At 37.3% G+C, this 20933-nt stretch overlaps 1 protein-coding gene across 6 annotated transcripts in view; it reads left to right on the top strand.

The window, feature by feature from the left end:
• The window catches only part of LOC121651426 (helicase ARIP4-like), a 66717-nt gene that overhangs the window by 32886 nt on the left and 12898 nt on the right, over nucleotides 1–20933 (top strand). For 5 of the 6 annotated variants that reach the window (XM_042003629.1, XM_042003632.1, XM_042003631.1 and 2 more), the window contains 3 exons: nucleotides 14018–14261; nucleotides 17025–17158; nucleotides 17409–17582. In XM_042003629.1, coding sequence (XP_041859563.1) covers nucleotides 14018–14261; nucleotides 17025–17158; nucleotides 17409–17582 — 552 coding nt within the window. Of the gene's footprint in view, nucleotides 1–368; nucleotides 394–14017; nucleotides 14262–17024; nucleotides 17159–17408; nucleotides 17583–20933 lie in introns of those variants that run through there. The other variant, XM_042003634.1, reaches the window with a different exon arrangement.

Here is a 20933-nt window from a genome sequence, read left to right as displayed (position 1 = left end):
TTGAGTTAGAAAATCACATTAAGGTGGGCTGAGGTCAGGTGGCCAGCTACCTTGTCAGTGGTTATAGTAATGTTGTCATAGTGCAATGTCCTGACTGCCTTATACAGTTCTCCACATATGAAAAAAAATGTCCTAAATTAAACCCAATTTTATACCCGAATTGCTGGAATGCAGAGTCATAATGTAGATGTTTAAAGTTGGATCAGTCAAGGATATGAACTTTAAAAGCTTGCATTTGTTTTGGTCTCATTTTTAGGATGTGCAGTGTGTTGTTTTAGAAAAGTGATCACATGGAGCCTGTTGGAAGGAAAACTGTTTTTTCATGTTCATAATCCTTGTTTAACTCATTGATGCTGCGCCACTGACTACTTTGTCTCCCTGAAATGAGCAGTGGTAAGTAGCAAAGAGACTGAAAAACACACTGTTCTCTCTCAAATCTATTATATACGGTATGTGTTTGTACATCATCCCTTGGGCATAGTTTCTCCATCGATGATAAACTGCTTTTTGTAATAAGGCAAGTTTAACATTGTTACTGCAGTGACACTTCTGTAGTACAATCAGAGGAAGGCTCTGGTTGTAATGATATTTTAGTGGTTTTTTTGTTTTTGTTTTTTTTTTTGGGTCATGCTGCAATACAAAGTCTATTCAGTTGTCTCTGCACACAGGGCAGAAATGTTTTGTCTTGTTGAAGCCTGTGCTGAGGGTTTTGTATCTCTGCAGCGCAGAGGATGAAGGCTGTCCCAGGCTGGTCACATGGCTCTTATTTCCACCTCTACTGTTCTTTTGTCAGATAGTGTAGCAGCTGTCCTTTTTTCCTTAAGTGTAAGTTTTCTTAGTTTTAAATACAACGTCATCCTTAGCTGCACACTGCCATTTACCTTGTTTTACCTTCACTCTGCTGGGTAGGTATTCCTCCATCTGTTTGTTTCACTTTTCCTGCTTTTCAGTCTTAGATTGATCCTCATCCACCAAGTGCGTCTAAGAAAGCTGACTTTTCCTGTGCTCTCTGCTCTCTGTCTTTACAACCTCATCTAACCGCTATCCTTTCTCTCACTCTCATTAAATGTCTGTGCTGCTATATAATGTTACATTGCAGCAGCCTTGCCATCAGATAGTGGACTGAGTGTAATGCATTTGCTAAGTCAGAGCCAGTTCAGCTTTTCTTCAAACAATACTCAAAAGAACCAGAAAGCTTTTGTTGCTGAAATATAATAATAATAATTTAATTTCCTCTTCCTTTTTCATTTGATATTATATTCAATAACGTGCATATCAACAAGAAGCTCCGGTCTTGGTAGTGAAAGTGTATCAGTGACGCAGCTGTTATAACAGATCATTCTTACATGTAAAAACAGCTGACAAACCACATTCATGATTAAACACCTACCTGTGAGTTGACTTGGATGGTTGTCATGGGTAACTAGGTTGCAGAGGCTTGCACAGGCTTGGATGCTCCCCATGAATACCGTGCTTTAAAAGCCTGAAGCACAACAAAGTTGATTGTTTATTCAAATCCATTTTAATTAGATTTTTAAAGTATGGCATATAAACCAAATAGACATTCATTACATGCTAGTGTAGTAATAAGCTTGATTTAAAGAACCTTTATACTGGCATAATATATAAACAAATTAATGCCATTTGAGTTTATTAAGATTTGATTTATTTATTCACCAACTCAACTGCTATACTAGATGTCAAAATAAATCTCTGGTATCGTGGCATAAAAATTATTCTTCTATATATTATCTTTTAATACACCCATATGTTTGACTCGCAGCGCGCTATTTTTCTAGTTTCTTTGCTGAGAGGTTAAAATTGATACCATCACATGTGTTAGCATCTGTAGCTGAAGATTACCTCAGTTAAGTCTTTTTTTTTAATCCATTATTGAAGGAGTTAAGACTCTTTATACCCATAAAGGAATGTATCTCATTTTTATAATATATTGCCCCTACTTTCTGTTTGCAGCAAGACTTTGTGCTCTACCTTTTGGCTTTCTGTTTCGAACAGTCAGAACCTTAGTGTTATAAACAAGACTGTTTATAAGTTTAACTGCTCAGCCACCACCTGTGGTCCTTTATTCACTTTCTACGTCTCGTAAATATTTTGTTTCACAGCCGAGTCACCGGTTATAGCCGCTTAATTTCTGCATCTGTTGAATTAGCAATAGCTATCAGTCAGTAAAGTCACTGCAACCTAAGTTAACCAGCCTTATGAAAATCAGGTGACAGTCCTAACATCGAATAAGACTTCCAATAATAAAAAAGTAAGGCCTTACACTTTTTTATTACACTTATTTGAGGTCACAATGCAGGTGTGCTAGCTATATACAGATGACATAGTGTGGCGTATATGACACATTTTTCTAAAGATTTCAAGTAGGTGAGATTTTCAGAGGATGTTCAGAAGCTGAATCTGCCTACGAACAATTTATTACAGGCTTTGACCTGTACACTCACAAAGCCTTACAGCATCCAGAATGGGAGCTCGCCACCTCTCTCCTCCCATATCCCTCCTCTTCCTCCTCCTCTGCAGCCGTGACACACTGGCCTATAAAACAGCCCGTCCTACCTCGCCTCACCCCTCCAGTGATTTCTCATACTGTGTTTCTCTAGTTCCCTTCTTTTTTTCATTCTTTTTTAAATGTTTGTCTCAAACCGCCTCATCTTTTGTATGACGCACACAGACACGCACTGCTAGCAGGAGGGTTTCGTAACTCACCTGCCTTGCTCTAATAAATCAGCCTTAATAACTAATTTAGGGCAGTGTGTTATGTAAGAAAGGTGTGTGTGTGTATGTCAGCTTGTGTGCATGTGTGCATTGTTTGGTCATATTTAGAGAAATTATAATCTCTAGGAGATATAATTTATTTTTAAATTTAGATGTTCTTGTATACCTCAAACTTTCAGCTTTTTTATTTTTTATTTATTTTTTATGTGTTTTACTGTTTCAGGAATTGATGTTCTGACCTCAGTCTGGTGTTGCTCATTCTGGCTATTCTTCTGGTATAGAGTTTTTAAATTGATATTATAAGAGTTAATTAAAAGATGCTAAAGTTAAGTTCATTTGCAGCTTGCATGAAGAATAAGCTAACGGAAAGTGCAAATATAAATCACAACACATGAAAAGTGAATCATTTTTAGGCCATATTCCTCAACATTCAGTAAAATATATGTAAACACTTGACTTTTGCCTTCAACACATGAAATAAGACTATTCTGTAAAGTTTTTTAAATTTCCAGTTCGTCCTTTTCTCCATCAAACTTGTTGATTTATTAGCTTGTTTACCTTCCCATCACCCCTACACACTGACATATTTCCTGAAATTTGGAAAGCAACATGACCGTATGATAACATCTCTATAAAGATCCAAAACAAGGTGGAAAATCTCCACACTGACAGAATGTGCTTGTACGAGACACAGTCATCACTCTACTTATTTCAGTGTGTGTGTGTAAATGTTCCTAAAACTTCACAGCAGGTTTGTGTAAGTCTGCCAGCTCTTAAAAGTGTGTTCTGCATGTTTGTGACGTGCTGCATCTTTGAGTGTGTACGCGGACAGGACGTGAGGTTCATGTGAACATGCTGGTTGTGTAACAGCCAGAGGCAGCAGTTACATAAGCGTCCCTACTCATCCGACCAGCCTCGGCGGCGGTGGCCTGTCTGTTCGGCGTCAGCTCTCTGCTAGAGTGAGACTGAGACCTTGTGTGCATGTGTCAATAAGGAAGCTGATTGCTTCATAATAAAAACTGGTTGTATTAAAGTGTGCAGCAGCTTCTGGAAGCCCTTTGAGGTGGAAATAAACAGGACGTTTTGTACTCTGCACATATCAACTTTTAGCACAGCCTGACCTCGTTAACACATTCAGCCTCAGCCCGTCTCCTCCTACATGTTGACCCCCTTTTTTGACATTTTCAGTTTGTAAAGTGAGCAGCTGCAAACTGTCAGATAAATTGAATCTTCCTGTTATCTGATATGGTTGTTTTGTTTTTGTTGAGAAATACAGTTTTCCTTTCATGTCCAGAAGTGTTGATGCATGTACATTTTGTCTTGTTCATTTAGTTATCTGTCATTCTGATTAACATTTCCAGAATTTGAAAACAGACTTCACTTTCAGCATGAAAATAGTTTGCCTTTGTTGTGCTTATCAAGCAGCCACCGGTTATCTATAGAATCTGAAAAAATTAGCACATTATTCCACATCAAAAGGGTATGAGTTGGCAACCTTTTAGCCTTGTTAAGTTCTGTAAAGTGTATCTAAATAAATTTTTCATTTAATCCATTTATGAAAAGACTTTTACAGTGGTTCTTAGATTTAAATTCTCAAATGCAGCACCTTTTTTGGGAGATTGATTGAGGCTGTTCCAGCAAGAGTGCCAAAGTTCTGGTAGTTTAAAACAACTTTTCTTTTTAGTAACCTTTGGAGCAACAGTTGCTGGTTTAATACCTAAAGTTCAGATTTTTTTCTACTGTAATCTTGATTTCATATAATCAGATGTTACAATACTTAAATGATAGTGACTTGCAAAGTAGGCTTATGCATAGCATAAAACTTCTTTATCCTCTTTTTACTGTAAATTGGCCCCTGCTTCACATAATAAATATAATGGTAAATTGAAGAATGCTCCTAACTAATTATTGAGAGCACAAAGTTACAAGGAAAATGTTTCTGGAGTAAATAATGGTAAATTGCTGTCTTTTTGTGACAAATAGAATCATCAACCAAGAAAGAACTGAACAAATCTAATACTGATTCAAACTTTTTTAGCAAACGGTTTTCCTGTTTACCTGAATGACAGAACTCAGCAGTGGCATCTAAATATGTTGAAGCACAACTATGATTTAGTCAGCTGACAAATCCTCTTCTATATTTAGAAATAAGTAGAGTTAGTTATCTGTCAGCAAGAGGTGGTTCCAAACACAGAGGTCTGAAGGTAGACCTGGATGAGCAGGAATAAAACAGTCAGTTGATTTATTCCTAAAGCGATAGTAGGCTGTCTTTGTGAATTTCTAAATGTGTTTTTCAAAGTTTAGGTCTGAGTCCATCAATACACCCAGATTTCTGGCTTGGTTGGTGGTTTGTAGGTGTATATACTGAAGCTCTGTGGTGATCTTCAATTGTTTCTCTTTGGTTCCAAAGACAATCACCTCAGTTTTGTTTTTGTTTAACTGAAGAAAGTTTAGACACATCCAGTCATTAATCTCCCAAATGCATTTACCAAGAGCCTATATGGGGCTTCAGTCTCCTGGTGACATTGTAATATATATATATATATATATATATATATATATATATGTATGTGTGTGTGTGTGTGTGTGTGTGTGTGTGTGTGTCATCTGTGTAACAACAGTAACTAATTTTGTTGTTCTTTATGACGTGTGCCAGTGGGAGCATGTAAATGTTAAACAGAAGAGGCCCCAGGATGGAACCTTGGGGAACTCTACATGTAATTCTTGTCTACTCAGATGTAAAATTACCTATTGACACAAAGTATTTTCTATTCTCTAAATAAGATTTAAACCAGTGTAGTGCAGTGCCAGAGAGGCCCACCCAGTTCTCCAGTCGTTTGAGTAGCATATTGTTGTCAACTGTATTAAATGCTGCCAATAAGACCAAGACTGACATTTTTCCATCGTCTGTATTCAAACATATGTCATTAATCACTTTGGTCAGAGCAGTCTCAGTGCTGTGGTGCTGTCTAAAACCTGACTGGGAGACATTATAATTGGGATGCATCATTTAGCATAATTAAATGCTAAAGAATTCTGCAAAAGAAGTACAAAACAATTCTTTTGAGTTGATCCTCATACTCTCGTGGTGAGACATAATCTTCCCTCTCACTAACTTTTCATGAGTTACACAATTCTATTTTAAGTTTTACAAAACATGTTGAGAGAAAACAGATATGTTTGTCATTCCCAGCAGAGGAGAGCCAAAAAATTAATTTATTTTTTTCTTTAAGATTTTCCAGCTGAGACTTTAGCATGAAATGAAAAGATGATTAATGTTAATACTTTATTTCAGTGAATTCTCTATCCTCACAGTTCCGGTCTACTTCCTGGAATCTCCCATCTGTGTTTAATAGTTGAATAACCAGATGGTTTATTTTGTGTGTGCGTATAAAATGTGTGACATGGAGGATTCACCACTGAGTAGTAATGGATATCTGTCGTCATTTGTAATCTGCTTACGTAGGCAGCAGGCCCAACAGGGCACAACACAGACAGATTGTCCACTTTGGTCTTTTGATGTCAATGATGAGGTCAGTGTAAGATGTAAAGACACATTAAGAACTGGGCTTGTTTGATGCCAAAACCAAGGGAAAAAAACTGTGGGTTCTAGTTCATTACTCACCCTTTTTATTCTCTCTCTCTCTCTCTCTCTCTCTCTCTCTCTCTCTCACAGGTTCTTTTTAGTACTGTTCTCAGTATCTGTAAAATTGTTGAAAAACTTTTAGAGATTGTTTGCCCATGATTAAGCTTTAGGGTAAGACATTTATCCATTTGTAGAGAACATTTTTATTTGAACAGTAACCACAGATGGCTACAAATGTTTATTTCCTCTACTGTTGGTTGAAATAGAGTTTTCAGAGCTGAGGAAAAAAGTCTATTTGGACATTTGAGTGTGTTAAAAAAATGGTGTTTATATTAGAGTGAATGACAGGTCAAATGACCAGGGTGGAGACACATTATCAGGTCTTTATACACATTATTACTGTCATCTTCATATGGCAGAAATGTGCCATGTGATTTTAGCATGGTTGTATTTTTCTTTGTCTCTTTGCGACACTGACAAACTTGTGGGATTTGCCGTTTCATTCTGCAGTGCTGTGATTTACATGAAAAACTTATAAAACATATACATATTTAAAGTTATATAACTTTGTGGTTGCAGATGTTTCCCCACTACAATGCCACTTACAGATACACATGCACACAACTACACATCAACTAGGATTTTGTTGTGATTGGTTTTGTGTTCGTTTGTGGTATTTATCTTATCTGTATTTGTTGTGTTTGTGTTTGAGCACAGAGTCTTTCACCTGCAGGGAGTGTTAAACTGAACAAAGTAATGGTTTAGAAAACTTGCTACCAGTACTGTTTACACTGTGACACTTACTGACTCCTGATGAGTCAGTGCATCATCAAGGCACTCAGATACTCTCTGCTTGATGTATTAAAGGCTGATCTTTCTCCATTTTTCAAGCTTTCCTTCGATTTCTGTTGCCTAGAGATTGTTGCAGTTGTTTTGTTTCCTCCTCCTGCTGGCATGTTGCGTGCAGCTAAATGTTAGTTTTATTTGGTCACCTAGCAGCAGTCAGTCCTCCAGCTCAAATTTTCCCCTTATGATAACACTTCTTAATGAGCTGGGCAGGTCTCCGATGCTGAATTTAGAGCAGGATTTAACCAACATGTAGCTGCTTCAGTTACAGTGTGTGCAGACACAACTCTTAAATATGTTTTCAGTCTGATAGATAAAAATGATTGTTTGAGCAACTTAGGTCAAAATCTAGTTATCACAGAAACATGAATGTAGTTTACAAATGCCAAAACTTTGTTAAAACTGCAGAGCTCAACATATTTTCAAAGCTTCTGAAGTCCTATTGAAGGGTTTTGTACCTTCTCTAAACCCACCACAAGCTTCTCTAATGGGTTTGTTTGCTTTTTATATAAATTATGAACTGACCAAAAGTTTAATGACAGATCTTGGACCATTTTCATGCTAATTCCCATTCAAGTAAATTCTAGATTTTATGTATATATATATATGTTTCTATTTATTTACTGACCGTTTTTCCATCTAAAAGAAACCTTAATATTTGCATATTTTGTGTGACCTAATCTTTCAAATTTGACACTTGCTTACAATAGCAGTATCAAACATATACACAACCAACTCAGTGGATTTAAAGAAGACATTACTTGGAAAGTTTACTTTGTTTATACCCAAAAAGCTTCGCTGTCCCCTGAAATGTGCAAATACAGCTGGATTCATTGCTCCGTTGTTAATAATGCTCAGATAAGTGGCCACAGTGTTTTGGCTGCAGCCATCACAGAGTGATATGAAGAATATAAACTTTTCCACAGTTAATGTGAAACTGCAGGTTTATGTGTGAAAATTTGTGTTTAAATTAGTTTAAAATGTAATGTGCATCTGTAGATTTTGATTGTAGTGCTGCCAGTCCTGTGTACATTTTATTCATTTATATTCATATGTGTAGATATATATATATATATATATATATATATATATATATATATATATATATATATATATATATATATATATATATATATATGTATATATATATATATATATATATGTGTGTATATTTTATTTAATTTTTTTACAGCATCCAATATGTGTTTATGTATTAGCTCTACATGATTCAAGATAGATAGTCAGCTGTTTGGCTCCTCAGTGAGGAGCACTGAGCAGTTCATCAGTTATATAACTTATTTTGTCCATTTGTACGAGTGTTGTATAACTTGTTGGGTCATAATGTGGTAAGATTCTCCCCAAGGTGAGTACTCGCAAATGTGTGTCTGTACATCTTCCTGTATACACGTAATTGCAAAATAAAACTTGCAAAAGAGATTTTTAATCTCAATGAGTTTTTATCCTGGTTAAATAAAGGAATAATAAAAATAATAAAATAATAATTGTGAGTGTGTGACGCTCTTCAGCCTCCATACTGCCTTTTGACACACATAAGTTACACTTGTTCTGATATGAATGTACCTATTTTATCTTCACATCTTTGGTCCATCCTCATCTCTCATCTTTAAGTTGAGTTTAATCAAGCAACCACCTGAAAACTTAATAGTGGCAGGATGAGAGGTTATAGAAGATGGTTAATGTTTGGTAAATATGGGTCATAAAGGTTAAGCTACTTGTTTTTCATCATGCTCTCCAGCGTCATTTCTTTTTAAAAACAAGTGATTTAACTTATAATTTTTAACATTGCTTGAACAGTTGCTTTACTTGGATACATTTTAGTTCATACTTCTACACAGACATATTTTATTCTTTGATGCTGCTTTTATCAGTGAATGGCTGAATAGCTGTTAACATCAGATATTTACCTTGTTGCTTTAGTACTCAAATACATCATACATATATGGTCCAGCTCATAGATGTCAACATATAAGAAAATGAATGTCAGCCTGAACCATATTTTCCTTTTTCAACTCCTGTCAGAGCCAACCTCTGGTCTTTAACTCATCTAAAATGACCACATTTACATGATGAAACTATTAAATGGTTACTGAATGTTTGGAATGCAGCTGCAACTTTTGCTGATCTGTTAATCATCTGTCTAACATAACTGCATACCACGTTTTCATTTAGTGGAATCTTAGAGCAAACAAATGTGCTTCTACTGCACACCTTTCTTTTAATTCTCTCCTTTGTTTTTTGTTTTTTATTTTTGTTTTTTTTTTTGTTTTTAAGATGAGATTAGGCTGTGTATCATGACTTTAAACCATTACATGTATTCTCTGATGATGACTATATCTCAAATCAAGCAGGCTGACCTCACAGTCAAATATCTAACCAGCTTTAAATAAAGTGATGATCAAGATTTGATAGGACTGTTGCTGTCTCAGTCTGTTTAAAGAAAAACAAACATATTAAACCTGAAATACACATGAACATCTCAGACCATTAGGTTTATGCACAAGGTGTGTCTAGTAACTAATAAAATCTTATTTCGTAACATATTTAATGAAGCCACTCTCTTTCTCTCTGAGGTAAATTAATCCTGGACTTCTTGTACTCTTGACCCGAGCAGCACAGTAAATGGTCCTTCCCAGAAACTATGTTTGTGTGTACGCAAATGCCTGGTAATGTGTGTGTGTGTGACCACAATATTTTATTAATGTTTGTGTGTTGGGGAGGGTGTGTATGTGTGTGTGTGTGTGTGTGTGTGTGTGTGTGTGTGTATGTGTGTGTGTGTGTGTGTGTGTGTGTGTGTGTGTGTGTGTCTGTTTTCCACCTCCACTCTCTCTGAAGTGCATCTCTTTCTTTCACTTTGAATGATGACCATGCTTTTATCTTTCTCCTTTCTCCTTTTCCTTTGCTTTTCCGGCCCCCTTACTGTCTCGCCCCGTGTGTGTGTGTGTGTGTGTGTTTGTGTGTTTGTAGCAATGGTGAGGCTCTGTGCGTTTCAGGAACTGTTATATAACTGTTGTGTAAGGTAGAGTTGAAGAAAATGAAAATGGTGTAGAGATGGTAATCAAGTGCAAATCAAATCTTTAACAGCAAAAACTTGTTTTGCTGCTCTTATGTTTCATATAATGTTCAAATAACATCAATAATGTGTTTAGTTTCATGTAAGTTTTCATTGAATTTCTATCCACGAAAAATGATGCTTCCTCCTCATAATTCACACATGCTGAAAAGGGGACGCTCAGTCCCATGTCAGTGTGTGCCTACAAATATCAAATCATCAATGAAGGATCAGCTGTAACGACAGCACCACTGCTTTGAGTGGTGAGATCCATGCTCGTTTCGCCTCTGCTCTTAACTCCCTTTCTGGCTCAGAGGCGTAACAACGCTGGATCAGCTTTGATTCCCTGGTTCGCCTCTGTACATGATACAAGCAGGGTGGTGCGTGAGTCCCAGCTTAATAAGTCTCATGTAAAAAGGCCTTAAGAGTGGTAGGATTAAAACACTGTCGCCATTAGTGGTTAGAAAAAAATCCAAACATTTAGAATTGTGTATTTTAAAAATGTGTGCTATTTTATGCAGAATAATCACACACTTTGAATTATGCTGTTGACTTAAAGTCTAAATTGTACTGAAAGACTGCAGACAGGCCAATTCTCTAGTACTGTTGAGTATTTGCTAAATGTTATCAGCAGTATGCTCACATGCTAGCTTTGCTTACCGCTAACTCCTGTCATTGTAAAGGAGCTGCAGGTCCCTTTCTCTAGTTACTTTATGTATTGTTTTCAAGTCAATTTCCTACAGTTCATGGCCACAGGTTAGGGTCGGTATATATTGGTCATTTGATTGCAATTCCCAGTGGCTGAACTGGGTACTGTTACCACATTGCTGCAGATACTACAACCAGTCTAGAGTTGATTTCAGTGTCCCCTTTCTTTTCACTTTTTACTTTTCACTCAACAAAACCTGAAGAAACTTTTCCCCTTTCACCTGAGTTTTGATTACAGATCAAAATCCTTTATAATTATCACTAAATATAAATCTGAAAATGAATCCCAACTATCAGAGTATATGCAGTATATTTCAGAGAAATCTTTCTACTGGTGTTGCCAGTAGTTTTTGAGATTCGTCGCTGGTTCATGTTTGATTTTCATCTGTGCAGATGTTACAGGGAAAGTGATCAGAGTCTTTTAGAGGTGGAGAGCATGTATTGCCATTGTGAGAAAAGTGTAAAGTTAAAATTCTTTACACTTGTCAGAAATTGCTTGCAAAGTTCATGCATGCATTTATTTAAACAAGATTTGATGCATTTATGGTAAGTTATTTTCTTTTGTTTAGTCCAGATGGAGGAATAACATTCCTGAACTTTATTTTTTACTGCTGTTATTAAAGTACTGGAATTGGAGCACAGCGCAGCCTCGTCTGATTTACTTTTGTTTACGCTTTTTCCTCCTCAGCCATTATAACTCATTTGAAAGCGGAATGGTTGGAAATGATTTTTTTTTTAAACACCCATCTCAGAAGCATAGTCAGCCAATCACGCACACACACAGATGGTGATGGAGATAAACTGCTGCCATAGCAGCCAGATCAAGAAGCTTGTTGCCACATTGAACAACTGAAGGGGTGTTTTATGTAAGTTGTTTTTCAGTTCACACTGAGCTCATCACCAGCCTCTATGCCCCATTATGTCAAGGATAGGCCTCTACGTGTGCACAAACATGCATGTTTTCATGCCAGGTGTCGTGTGGTGGGCATGACTTTTATGAGTTTTTCCATGTGTTTGTTGAAAGTGATAATGTGTATATTGGCAGAGTCCCCTTGTTTGTCCAGTCATCCCAGGCAGATTTTTGGCAGGACTGGCCCACACATTTTACATGTGTGTGTGTTTGTGAATATTTATGTATTAAATAATAATCTTATATGAGCACTTGTCCTCTGAAATATGTGTGTATCAGTGTTTGCGTCCTGTCTTGTTTCATAAGCCGTCCATATTTATGATCCAACTCTTACATAAGCTTCAGATCTGGTTCAGTGTGTTTCTGGCAGAACAACTAAGAGGGGGAGGAGGCGGAGGAGAAGAGAAGAAAGGTGAAAGTGAGATGCAGGCAGATACAAAAATCAAACAGAGAACTGAAGACAAGTTTACAAAAAACCAAACCAAAGTTTGCTGTACAACATGGTTTTCCTGATGTCTCAGAGAGGACTTCTCATGTTTGTGCTGTTTTACAGATGTACATTGTTGAGCATGAAGCTAATTTGAATACATCTGAAAACAGCTCCCCGCAGATGCTGGCTGACAACAGCAGCATGCATTGTTTAGTTTATTTTTTAATTAAACAATGCATGATTTCACAGCTGTCTAAAGCTTGGCAACAAATGCTACTAAATACAAGTAAAAAAGATACTGTGACATTTTAACATTTAAACAATAAATAAATCTTTGATGTTAAACTTATGGATGTGTTTTAGAATTTTAGACTCTGGCTCTTTAATTTAGGAAGGGAGACATAAAAGTCTGTGACTTATGTAATGAGGTGTTTGTGATTCAGACATTGTCAAGAATACTTTTTATGACCACAGTGATTAAAATTTTAAAAATTGGGTTATGTTTGGCAGCTGCTGAGCTCAGTGCGTATTCTGTATCACCTGCTCATTCAGATTTGTTTTCATGTGTTCACTGACAGTTATGAACAGGTGTGAAACTTTATTAGTAATTTTGAAAACAAGTAAAAAGAATATTCTTTTAAAACATTTATACAGTCTTAATGAGAGGGAGTGTTCTGAATGTAGAAGCTTGTAATATATGTGGTTGTTGGTGTTAGTCTGTAACAGTGAAATACTGTTTATTCCATTTCCCCAAAGTCATCAAGTATTATAAAACACCCTGTTATGCAAGCCTTTGTTGGTGTGACTTTGCAGACCTAGGATTATTCCAGAACCAGCTCTTGCTTTTGTCTTCATTAACAGACACTGCTCTGATCATAATCACAAAATATCATTTAAAAAACAAAGCAAAACAAATAAAACATCATATAGTAATGCTGAGCTTGTTCACTGGACTGGCTTCAGTTGAAAATGGAAAACTTCATCAGCCTACATACTAGTCTAATCATCAGCAGTATTTGGGAATTAAATTTAAATTTATAGCACTTGAATGTTGGTTTTGCTATTGTGCTCTTGTTTTGTGAGTAGATTGTTCACTGTTGTTGGGGACTGGCTTTACTTTTGAAAAGGTTTTGAAACAATTACAAAAATATAGTATTGCCCAGTTTTCAAGATTTTTTGTTTCAACTGCCCATCTAATATTGCAGCAGATCCCTCCTTTATTAGCTTAAAGCACTCGGTAGTAGACTTCAGTTTGTCACTAATTCACTTACATGGATCTAGAACAGGGGGCGGGGAATCCTGGTCCTCGAGGGCCACAGACCGTCAGGTTTTGGATGTTTCCCTTCTCCAACACACCTGATTAAAATCACATGGATCCAACAGTTTATCAAGTTTGACATAGTGATTCATTGTTTGAATCAGGTGTGCTGTAGCAGGGAAACATCTAAAAGTTGCAGGACTGCGACCCTCGAGGACCAGGGCTCTCCACCACTGATTTAGAAGCTTTCTCAGTAGCACCGTTGTAAACTTCTTCACTTGACTGCGCTGCTCGTTCTCACAGTTTTTCATTTCACTTTGCAGCACAAATGTTTACCAAAGATAACTGCTGTTTTGAAGTTTAAATGTACTAGCATAACTTTTTGGAGTGAGGAAATGAGATTTAGAATGGTGGGCGATAAGAATCTGAAGTCTTATCCTGTGTCCCGTCTTACTCTTGTCTTCCCCTCACAGACCAGTCCCACAGTGCCCCCTTCAGCTCCGAAAATGAGGCTCAGGGCGGCGACCCGGCTGTGTGGCAGTGCACCCCTTCCCCATCTACCTCACCTTCAGCAGAGACACCAGCCCATCCACCCCCTTCACAGTCCATTTCCAGACCCCACTCCAGGCTGGAAAGCCAAAGCCCCAATCCTCCCTCAACCCTGGCAGGAACCAAGAAGAGGAGCTCCAAACCTGCTCACATGAGAAGAAACATCAGGTACTGAAGTCAGCAACTTCACTTTAAACATTAAACATGGTCTCAAATGGATGTCCACTTGTCATGTCAGTAGGAATCCTTAAGAAAAAGCAACATAATCTGTAACAGTTAACCCATCCCCTAAAGCTTCACATGTGCCTCTAATGACATTATGTAAGCTATATTACGTATCGTTTACTACTGAAGTTAAGAATCATCTGAGGGGTCAATCAAAATAAAATCTGATAATATTTCCACAGTAATAATACTTTAGTTTAGCTTTTTTCTCATTATTACCTCTGCCAAGATGGAGGTTATATTGTCAGCGTCTGTCTGTCTGTCTGTTAGCAACATAACCCAAAAATTATGAGCAGATTTTGATTAATTTTCAGGAAATCTCTGAAATGAAATAAGGAACAACTGATTAGATTTTGGGGGTGATCCGGATCACCGCCTTGATCCAGGCAACCTTTTTTAACACTAGAACCACTGATTCCAATACTCCCTGGAACGAATAGACGTCATTTTGACACCGTGCTGACTCAGCGTAAAAGAAAAAAAATGATAAAGGTGGTGTTTACAGAGGTCATTTTAATCTTTTTTTTTTTTTTTTTTTTTTTTTTAATCATTCGGAAATAGCCAAAGCTTCAAAAATTCATTAATTGATTAGCATGTGGGATTACTTTGGGATTGTATTGCCAATAGAATATGTCAAATACTTACTAGCTTACAACATTCACTTATCACAAACATATAACAAAATCATTTTTTTATAAGTATTTTTAACGAATATTTGAGAGGGAACATTTAGAAAAAAAAGCCGATGTCAGCTGTGATTGATTTATTTTATCGCATGTCAAGAGCTCAATAATGAACGCACGCCGGGTCATTCTGGCATCGATACAGCTCCGGTAGAAAAGCCATGCATTCAGGGCAGCAATGTCCAAAACATTATAAAACACCACAACAGGCCATCTTCTAGTTACAGCTACAGATTAATACTGCCATCAGCATCTTGTCGAGGATGTCTAAACTTGCTCTAATTGTAGTAAGAGGAGTTGATTGTTTCTCCTCCATCTGACATTGGATTTTTATTCGCAAGGCGTCTACATCACTGCTGTAGGCGTTGTATAGCTCCACGGCGGCACGACGCGCACCTCTTCTTGACCTGACGTGCACCCCTGCTGCACAGATGGTTACAAGGAAGTACTACCTTATGCTTGGTCAATTTGAGATTACAAGTTTCTGGATTTCTGGATTTTTTCCCTGAATTTGTGTGGTAACCGCTATTTTTAAAAACAACACCCAATGGATCAAGTTGATGAGAGGCTGATCGAATTATTTCTTCATTTTCTTCCATAAGCTAATAAAGACACTGAACCATACTGGACGCCACTGTTGTTTTAAAACAGAAAATACATACCGAACTGAAGTGAACCATCAAAAGAACTCTGATACCACCCCTGCTGCCACCTTCATATTAGGAGGAGAAAATGCAACATGACACCAAAACAACGCGTATCCCCTACGCTCGAGTGTAAGAGCACACTCACCAGCATCAGCTACACCGTAACCGACCGTAAATCCAGCTTGGGTGTTCCTCGGTCCTTTGTTGGAGCATAGCTAAAGCTTATTCTGCATCATTCTTCTGCTTCTGTTCATTTGCTTTAATGTTTTGTCATGCAGCATTGGTTGTCTGTTTGTCTCTGTCTAGTTTTTAATGAAAAGTGAACATGGGAGCAGAAAATCAATGCATTCAAAATTCAAGGCTAAATCAGTGTTTTTGCATGCTCAACCTTTAAACAGCAAAACTGAGTTTGAACCAGTTTTTATGGAGTTGTGACTGCTTGTCAAACAGCAACCAGTCAACCTTGAAATGACAGAGATTGCAACACAATCCTCAAAGTATGTTGCTGCTGAAAGACAGTAAACTTAACATTCACTCTGCTTATTCAACACTTATTGTATTCTAAATAATCTTAATGACATGCATTGTTTGCTGCATTGCAGCTTTAGTTTATCAGAACTCTATATTTCTTTCCTTTGTCCTCACCCTCAAAACTTTCTCTAATTCTGAACTTCTACAACACATGCCAATTGAATGAAGTCAGTCACTGATTATATGTATGCTGAGTCTCCAGCTTTATTCCTCCTGGCTGCAAGTAAACATAATAAAACTCAACCCCAGGAATGCTGCTGCATTTACAGTGCAGCGTCTTTAAGGCCAATATGAAGCACATGTTAGGAATCCGAGATATGGCTTTAATTCCCATGCTCTCGTTCTCTTGTTGATTAGTGTGATTTGTGTAATTTAATGGGGTTTGAATTTTTACTTTTTATTGTTTTTACTGCAAGCACAGAGCAGCTAGCTTGTCTTAGAATCTCAGTGATATTAAATGTTTTCTTGCTAAAAATTAGATTATCTAGTTACTAACTAGATATCAAATTACTGAGGTAACTAGAGGCAATCAACAGAATGTCAAGTAGCACAAACCCTGCATAACCTCTTATTGCTAATGTGGTAGCTAATACTTATACATATTAACTGGACACTCCACAATATAAACATATGTTAAGCTTTTATACCTGTTTTGCCTCATCCAGCTGTTCACTTTGTCTGCTTTTTTTGTGCTGGCAGGTAATTTTTTAGCTTTACAGGGAATTTCTTCATCACAACAAAAGCAAACATACAGAAGAGGCTATGTCCTTGTAGTGAATATGGAAGCTGTTGTTTATAGAATATGCAGATATGTTTACAGCAGAAATATCATTGTATCTGTGTAGGAAGTTACTGAGGGAGCATCAGCTGGAAGCAGTGACCAAAGCCGCCCAGCAGGAGGAGCTAGAGAGAAGGCGACGTCTGGAGGAGCAAAGAAAGCAGGATTTTCCCGTACCACTGCTGCCTGAATACATAACCGGTGAGAGGATATCCACACAAAGAAATCCAGCTGCAACTGCCAAGAGCATCCACTAAATATTTGACATCAGTATACTCTTTACTTAATGAAGTTTCCTATTTTCCCAAGAACTTGACTACCTTTCTACCTGCTCTTTGGCTCTTCTTCATCTCTTATTAATCCTCCATGTTCTTTGTTCTTATTATTCAAATATCATATATTACTCATATAATCATGTAATTCTAATTATGATTCCTGTCCCCTTTTTCAGGCGATGTTACACAGCATGTCCCGTCATCGTCGGCCTCTGTGTCATCGCAGAAAGACGTAAAGTTAACCAGACAGGATGTCATCTGTTTGGACTCAAGCAGCACGGGCATCAGCGAGGATGACAGCAAGACTGAAATACCCACCTCTGCTGCTACAGATCACACACACAAAACAGGTGACACTCTCTCACTCACACATGTCAAATGGGCACATATAAAAAAAAATGGCAGCCTGGTTCATATCAGCTTAGATTAGTTTTGCTTCAGTATTAGTACATGTCTTTGTAAGGAAATACATCTACTAAATTCAGCTTTAAGACAGACACATGTCTGTTTTTACCTTCTTTTATTTAATGATTCATGACTTATCATCTTCTGCTGCAGTTGCTGCTAAGTATAAAAAACATCCTTTAACCGGTTTCCTTCGGCAGGCTTTTTTCTGTATTTAGAAGAACGTCATGTAAATAACTAAAATACTTAAATAAAATGTGTTAAATTATTATTTCAAGTGTATAAAGATATTAACAAAAAACTTTCAAAAGAGAAAGTGAAAATGTGGATTAAAAAAAAAATCCAATGTAGAAAAAGAAAAAAAGATGAAGATGACTGATACACAGCTATCCAGTCGTGCCATTCAGGTGTATTTTCAAAGTAGAAATTAATTATTAATGGTAAAGAGATTGATGACTTAGTAACAGCCCATACAGTTCTCCAGCACAGACTGACCACCAGCCTTTGATCTTCTCTGTTGAATAGCCATGAGAGGTTGGGAAAGGAGATACAGACAGATTGTGAGGTTATTTTTATTAATCTGGCTACACCTTTAATTGTCCACTGGTAGATGCTAATGTTGCTTAAGTTGCTTTGGAAATCTATGAAAAGTCTTGAAAGTTGTTCCAATTTTTGTGTCCAGATTTGCTAATGATGGACAGATGGACCGTTCTTCGGTTATGTTTTTCTTCTCTTCAAACTGTTGAACAGTTTGACTAAGAATTTTTTTAATTATCCAGAAACTTGAAAGCTAATCCAAATCTCATTACATGAGATTAAATATAACCATATATTGTAATTAACTGCTTTAAAAAATAGGTTTAATCGTGCCACCAGCTGCTTCACCAGTATATCTCTCTTCTCTAACATAAAGTCCACCATCTTGGGCCTCAGCTGAAACTAGTAGTTTGTCTGCTCTGCAGCCACAAGGAGTCTGGCAGTGGCAAATTAAGCAGTTCTCAACTTGCTGCTGTTGCTGGTTAAGCTCACATTGAAGCTGAAAACATCAGTGTCCAGCTGCAGTGCAAGATAGAGACCCACCAGAGAGGCAGATGAATGATATCAAGGTCCACCACAAAAGCACCACTTACCAGCCTGCAGCATGTGGAGATCTGATTAGCAGCTACTGGATGCACCAGGCTTTCACATAAAAATTTCACACAGTGGATAGCCAGCTGTAGATTAGAAGCTGTTTTTATTACATTTTAATTCCAATCATGTAAATCTTCCTCTGGGGAAAATTGTAACATTATAAAGCATCTTAACAACTTTACATGAGGCTCATTTACTGTGTTTGTTGTGGATTGTTAAAATGATTAGCTTTCTTTGTCCAGTTTTCAAGAACAAGTATTTTTATTTCCTTTGGCATAACATGCCCTCCTTTTTTATTTAAGCTGTCATATAAAGCTGCCAGTACAGCAGCCAGTTTAAGATGTTGCTAAGTGTTCCATTGTACCGTTGGGTGCCTTAGTAACAGGAGCATCAGTGGGCATATTCTATGAAATTATGAAATTACCAAACATGTTACAAACAAGAGACCCACAATGCAACTCCTCAATTTGTTTGTTAAACTAAGGTTAACCTTCCTTTGGAATAAATGTGAACGTGTGCATGTGTTTTCTGTTTTTAGCAAGCATTTGGATTTTAAGGATAAATGTTTTTATCCAGGTTAATATTCATTATAACAGCAGCCCAGTTCAATATCTTGTTTCACAGAAAGAACCCACTAGTGATGCTTCACATCCAGTGCTTCTTAATCAAGGGTACATCTCAGAGATGTAGTGGTTTGCCTGTGGCAAGTGAAAACCTTACATCTCCAACAGGGGTTTAGTTTAGTTGAATAACAACCGTGGTTTTATTAAATTACACACTTTATTTCAAATTGCTTTCTGTCCCTAAAAGGTCTGGTCAGTTGACACTTAAAAAGATGCTCAAAGTCACAGACATGTAGGCTGGTATTCATTTCAAATTGTGTCAGAAGAGAAGACACAAGGATTAGTGGAAAGATAAAAAAAAAAGTCCCTCTGTTCTTTCTTCTGCATTCAACACTCACTTTATGTTTCTTGTTGTCTCGGTTAAAACGATAAAAATGTGGCTGATTTCATAAGAAACAAATAGATTACTTAATACTCTCTTCCCATAAAAAGTCAGTTCTTTTCAGCCTTATCAGACTGCACAGTGTTTTTGGAAAGAGTTTCAACTCAATTACTGAGTAAGCTGTGGTCAAAATTCCCCTAACTTCCGTGTGTGTGTGTGTGTGTGTGTGTGTGTGTGTGGCTGTTTTTAAATGGATAGTATTTGTAGATTAGCCACCATGTGCATCAGAATATTCAAAACCTTCACAGTACAGCATGTACTGTTCCCTGATCGCCTAAGTGCTTAGATACACACTTACACTAAAAGGCGCACGTACAAGAAGCAACTCTGCGAATCAACAATAAATACAAAGATTTAAGTGCGATGGTGAGGACAAACTGCACACACACCTGCAATATACATGATAAACAGTAAGGAGAGAGAGGAAAGAGACAGACAAAAGCACTGAGAAAGACAAAAATGAGAGGGGGAAAAAAAAAGAAAGGAGAGGGTGTCTTTAGGGCAGATGAGAGTGGGTCTGGGCAGCAATAAACCCAGCTAATCCTGGTTATGAGCCAGAACACACACATACGCTCACACATAACGAACACACACCCGCACCACAGTGGCACAGTGACATTTCTGGTTGGGGTTGCATAACCAGTCTCCCCCTCCACTCTAATCCTACTTGTATAACCAGCCATTCACCGCTGTTATATAAGCTCTCTCCCTCTTTTTCGCACATACTAACATACTGACACACGCACACACACGTCTCTTCATGGTGCGCCCTCGCAGGCTGCCAGCTTGTGTAACTTTCACCATTTGATACCCATGACGTTGAAGTTCTTTTTTATCAGATATGGATTTCAATCATGTCACATGCACACGAATATACCCACACACAGAGTGACGCCAGCAGTTTTCATAACTTTTCTTTACAAGTCATCTACCCAATCATGCGAAAAGAATCAAGTCCAATAAAATTGTGGTGAAAACTGTTTTTTTAACTGTCAGTTTTTTTTGTTTGTTTTTTTTAGTTGTTTTTTTTTCTTTATTCTGTGGTTTTTTATTTTCAGACTTCATCAAGAACTTAGCTCGTCATACTTTTTAAAGACTTTTTCATTAATACATTCTGGTTTTAAAATCCTGCAATGTGTGTGTTTTTAATCAAAAATCCA

The sequence above is a fragment of the Melanotaenia boesemani genome, chromosome 13 (assembly GCF_017639745.1).
Source record: "Melanotaenia boesemani isolate fMelBoe1 chromosome 13, fMelBoe1.pri, whole genome shotgun sequence".
Classification (NCBI taxonomy): Eukaryota; Metazoa; Chordata; class Actinopteri; order Atheriniformes; family Melanotaeniidae; genus Melanotaenia; species Melanotaenia boesemani.
The sequence above is the reverse complement of the archived record's forward strand: the minus strand, read 5'-3'. Positions and strand labels throughout refer to the sequence as shown.